This window comes from Prionailurus bengalensis, chromosome B4 (genome assembly GCF_016509475.1).
Source record: "Prionailurus bengalensis isolate Pbe53 chromosome B4, Fcat_Pben_1.1_paternal_pri, whole genome shotgun sequence".
Lineage (NCBI taxonomy): Eukaryota > Metazoa > Chordata > Mammalia > Carnivora > Felidae > Prionailurus > Prionailurus bengalensis.
The window spans coordinates 45292791-45298485 of record NC_057358.1 but is presented as its reverse complement, the minus strand read 5'-3'; the positions used below and the strand labels follow the sequence as shown (position 1 = coordinate 45298485).

Below are 5695 nucleotides of genomic sequence, written 5' to 3'. Positions count from 1 at the left end.
CTCTCATCAAAAGTATCTTTAGAGATAAACTTAGGGTTCAACTGTGGTTTGGCCAATTACTATGACCTTGGGAAATTAGCCTCTTTAAATCCCAGTTTCCTTATCTGAAAAATGATGATAAAAAGGTCTTCCTCGTAGGGTATACATGAGAATTATGGAGATCCTGTATGTAAATAACTGCACAGTTCCTGGTAGTAAAAACTCAATCAAATTAAAAATGCTGGCAATAATCATATGCCCTTTTAGCCAAGCAATCACAAGTATTTTTGCTCTCAACTAAAGTTATATTAACTTCTTGTTCCCTTTTAAGTTATATTATGTTCTATGATCACATTTCCCTTTTATAGTTAAAATATAACACAGTCCTCATCCCTCAGCATTTTTATCATTTACACTTCATAAACGTTCTTTCTTTTTTGGTGAGAACTATGCCACCTCTTTGCTTCTCCATGCTTGCAGGATCCTTGGACCAATCAATATTCATGGTGGCCTGAAAGAGCTCAATTTATGGGCAATGAAGTGAATCACTTTATTATCAGGGGCAAATATCTTTATTTCCTTCATTGAGGACCATGTGTGGGGAAAAAAACCCAACTAATTTGGCATTTATTCAACTATGCCTGGATCTACTTTGCATTAGGCAATGCTCTAGGTAAGGGACAGAGCAATGAACGTTTTTGGCTTCATGGATGTTGCCTAGAAGGATGCTAAAAGGAATAAAACCATTTGCACATTAGAATAATAAGTGGTTTAGTCAGGGCAAAAATCGTGTTTTCTCCCCTGGGAAACTTCAGTAAGTTATAAATGTTGGAAGAAAAATAGGGACTGGGTGTAAGAGCAATTGTGAAGAATAAAGGGTAAGTCATGGAGCCTTCATTCGGTTCCTACTTTATATTTGCTGATACTATACAGGCTGTAAAACTGGATAGGATACAGTATCTTCCCTCACAGTTTCCAGTATAGCCGGGGGATATGATATAGTAAGTGCTAAGTGCCATGGTTTCTTTAGTGTAACAAAAGGCCGATCTGAAGAAAAAAGGTTGAAGAAGGCACATGTTCATGTAGCCACCTGAATGGAGCATCCCCGTACCTCACTGTACCAGGACTAATGGTAGCCATTCTTTGGTACGAAGACACGAGTACATCCAGGGAATAGTGACGCTCACCATCGGTAAGTCCCTTGGCAGACTTCATTGATCAAATTACATTTCTGATGTTTTAGATTAAAATGTTTTAGTTCCTGCACTCTCAGGGCAATATGTAATAACCAAGGGAAGAGACTGTAGAAACCGGTCTCTTGGATATTTAAAAACAAAAGCCCACATCTGATAACGAATGCACAATTAGGCAAAAAGGAGGCAGCCTATGAAAATGTTGATGTTAACACAGCCTTTGGATGGAGTAAAAGAAATTAACAATATAGTCAGGGGAATCTGGGAAAAACTAAATTAAAACAGTGACATCTAAGTTTAGCCTTGAAACACAGCTAGAGTAACAACAGGCAAAAAGAAAAGAAAAAAGACAAGACAAAAAAAAAAAAAAAAACAAAAAAAATAGAGAAGGCAGAAAAAAGTAAAGTAGTAAGAGGAGGACATGACCCAACAGCTTAGAGACCAGGAATAAAGGGCAGGAAATACAATTTCCCAAAGCCAGACCTGGTGCTTAAGGGGACACTTATTTTACCAACCCTAGAGTATACTTGTTGGTGGGACACAATCAGTGGAACACAAAACACAGGAAATAGTTTAAACCTTGACCTCTGCAAACAATGGTCCCTTTTATCTCACCTAAAATCCTTCTGGAGGATCTGCCCCATACCCCCAAGGTCAGCACCTTATGGATTTCCTCCAGGCTTGAAAAGCTCTACTGGAAAAAAAATCGGTATTCTGTGAGTTTTAAGTTTCATTCACATGTTAATGAGATCTTCTGTTGGAACAGATACGGTTTATTGTGTATGCATCAAGCACTAAGGCAGGCTTATCTTCAATTCTCGGACTGATTTTTTAAAGTAGGTATTTTTATCTTCATTTATAGTTGAGGAAATTGGGTTTTAGGCAGATTAATGGACTCACCTAAGACCACAAAATGAAGTTTGTATCTTAACAATGATCGGCCTGATTTAAAAACTCAATTCCATTTCACTATGGTGGCTCTTAACCAATGCTGTACTTTTCAATTGCCTGGGGGGAACTTCTAAAAATAAAACTTCAATTATTTTTTGAGAGAGAGAGAGAGAAAGAGACAGAGAATTCTAAGCAGGCTCCATACTCAGCGCAAAGCCTGACTCGGAGCTCGATCTCACAACCCTGGGATCATGACCTGAGCTGAAATCAAGAGTCCAATGCTCAACTGACTGAGCCACTCGGGTCTCCCTAAATTCATTTTTAATCAAGGAAATATATATACAGTTAAGAAAAACCAAAGTACTGTTAGTGAAAGACAGCAATCCTCTATCTTTTCTCTACTCATCTCTGATTTTTTTCTCGAGACAACCACTTCTTATGTTTATTGTTTTTTTCTGAATGTCTATATACTGATTTATTGACCTCTCTACATTAGATCTTGACTGATTCTTCCCCATTACACATACCTGTCTCCTCTCCAATCCCCACAATGTTACACAATCATTTCTTGTTGTATTAGTATTCAGCATTTATATAATTATGACTGACTTTATAGAACTAGTATTATTCATAATTTGGAAGTATGCAGTGTAGTTCTTGAAAAACTTTGAATTGTCCTGTTTCATAATAAATTTGTTTCCTTAATTTTTTTATTGTTTATTTTCGAGAAAGAGAGCAGAAACGGGAGGGGTAAAGAGAGACAGAGACACAGAATCTGAAGCAGGCTCCAGGCTCTGAGCTGTCAGCACAGAGACCAATGCAGGGCTCAAACTCGCAAGCCTTGAGATTATGACCTGAGCCGAAGTCAGATGCTCAACCGACTGAGCCACCCAGGCACTCTTGTTTCCTTAATTTTTAAAAACTCTGCAGATCACTAATCCATCCCCAGACTCTGAAAAACTAAGTATCTCTTGTCTTTATATTCAAACACATCCGGTATTCTCAGTTTTTCTTTTCTTTCTTTTTTTTTTTTTTAAATTTTTTTTTTTCAACATTTATTTATTTTTGGGACAGAGAGAGACAGAGCATGAACGGGGGAGGGGCAGAGAGAGAGGGAGACACAGAATCGGAAACAGGCTCCAGGCTCTGAGCCATCAGCCCAGAGCCTGACGCGGGGCTCGAACTCACGGACCGAGAGATCGTGACCTGGCTGAAGTCGGACGCTTAACCGACTGCGCCACCCAGGCGCCCTCAGTTTTTCTTTTTGAGACATTCTACCTATCTTTAGTCATTTCTTACTGAATTCAAGCTGTTCTCCCCTACTCTCCTCCCTCTTATAGTTATATTACGATTTTAGCAACTTTATGGCATACTCTTTGTGCCCTTTACCCTTTAAATAATCAAATGCTTCTTCTCCACATCAACAAGACTGTATCTCTGAACTTCCCACTTTATAAGGACATCATTACCATTCCATATACTTTCCCCTCCCCCTTCAACAACCCCACTTAAAAGCTGTACTTTTCCATTATCAAAGCTGTTAACATTTGCATTCTACTTTGTAACCATAATTAAGTATTCTCTCAAAAGATAAAAACCATAAACAGCATTTACATTAATTATTATGATTACTGAAGTGTTATTCACAAAATAACCAAGGTTAGGGCTATGACTGGACTTCCTTTTCTTTGGTTCCAAGGTCTTGAACTACACGGACACTGCAAGAGGGTCCACTTTCTAAAACTCCAACCCTGTTCAAAATCCAGCAGCATTTTTCGTTGTTTGGTATCAGAAGGGTGTTTTTCCTGTACACTTGTGGCTATTTTCACTGAGAATTTCAGACTGTCATTGTTTTCTCTTGTTGAAGAAATATATTTGTCTTCCACGTATCTCTTTAAGATCTTCAGCTTCTTATTCATTCAATGTCTTGGTTCCAGTCCAATCCCATCTTTCCGAAATTTGTTTTATTTTAATTTGGACAGTGAGCTTGTACACGAACATTTTTTTTTTTCTGAAAACTTTAGTAGCCGCCCTTTTCTTTACCCGGCATCATGTTCGTCCTGTTTTTAAGGCTGCAAAGCATCTTAAATATTGTCGTAGGCTTTAACTGAAGTTCTTTGCTGTCCCCGGAAAATCGCGTATTTCCTTTCTCTAGCCTCGACCCGCTTTCCGCCCCGGCCCTGGAAGCTCCGGTAGGATCCGAGAGCGCAACCGCACAGAGCGCTCACGACCTCTCGCGAGATTCCAGAGCTCCGTGCTTACAAATTTTCTTCACCGCCGCCAGGCCTCCTGGGAGTCCGCCATGTCCTGGCCGGGATGTAGGCAGCGTAATCACGGCACTAAATATGTACCTGCAAGCGGATGTTGAGGATCACCGAGCCCGCGACGTAGAAGTACGGGAAGTTCATGCGCAGCTGCCAGGCCAGCTCGAAGAAGGCGAGCAGGGTGCGGGAGAGCCCTTTGCAGAAGACTCCATATGAGCTGGGGGCCCCAGCCGTGCTGGAGGCGCTGAGGGCCAAGGAAGACGGAGCCGCCGCGGTGGCCATGAATCTGGCGTCGCCGCTCCCCCAGGGCATAGATCCGAGAGTCACCCCGGCTCTTGCCGACCTCCGACCAATGGCCGGGAAGGCGAGGGGCGCAGTGCGGGCGGCTAACGGACCGCCGGACTCACACCTGCACCACCCGCTGCCGCAGCTTCTTCCCCAACGGCGCTCTGCCCCGGCCGCCGTTGGAGCTCCGCCCCTTCCTGTTTGATGCTCCTAGTGGTTTTTAGCACTTAAAGCTTAACAGGCGGTAGGTGCGCAAGGGGTTATTTATATATATGCCATACATAATGTCTTATATATGGACAGCCACACAGATATGGTTTTCTCTTTAAAATGAATAAAGGTAAATAAAATCATGTAATTTGCCCCAGAGAACACAGTTTGTAAGGGTCAAACTCTAGGTTAAAACTCAGGTTTGTCTGCTGTGTGATCTGGGTTATTAGCCGGGAATCTCACCCTTTGATTTCATAAAATTAACCCTAATATTAGAGCCAGATGAACTCCAGTTCAGGCACAAAGTCTCCGTGTTCATAACATACTATAAGTGTAAAGGATCACAGTCGTGGGCTATGGGTTGTCTTAAGTATTAGACTCTTTCAGTTGCAAGTGACAGAAACACTTATTTAAGCAAAACAAAACGAAACGCACACACATACGCATATATACTTTTCTTTTTTGGTACGTATATACCATATCATATTCCCACCCAGGTGGGAAAAGTCCTGATTAGGTATGGAAGATTCTACCATTTCTGCCTGCGGATGCACCTGTAACGTGTGGCTAGGCCCCAAAGGTTGGAATACCACTAAAAACTATGAATAACCCTAGTGTAACATAGCGTATCTCCCATAGCCACGTATTCTTCTGGTGTTTAAATGATGCACACTTCGTTAACTTCTCTAACTTCTCCCATTTTAACTAGTAAGCACTGCATTTTTCATCATAGACAACTTCTGTATATAAGGATTATTCAGATGTGTAACTTCTGATCAAAACATTCATATTACAGTCGTTCTGAAAATTATTCAAATATCCCGCATCTCACCCTGCAGCGAATAGGTGTGGTGACCATTCCAAGTGCAATTT

At 41.2% G+C, this 5695-nt stretch overlaps 1 protein-coding gene across 1 annotated transcript; it reads right to left on the bottom strand.

Moving 5' to 3' along the window:
* Positions 1 to 3672: 3672 nt before the first annotated feature.
* Positions 3673 to 4804, bottom strand: SMIM10L1 (small integral membrane protein 10 like 1). The gene has a single exon (XM_043564925.1). The coding sequence runs from the start codon at positions 4637 to 4639 to the stop codon at positions 4403 to 4405; it is 237 nt and encodes a 78-aa protein (XP_043420860.1). The 5' UTR covers positions 4640 to 4804; the 3' UTR covers positions 3673 to 4402.
* Between the last annotated feature and the right edge of the window lie 891 nt (positions 4805 to 5695).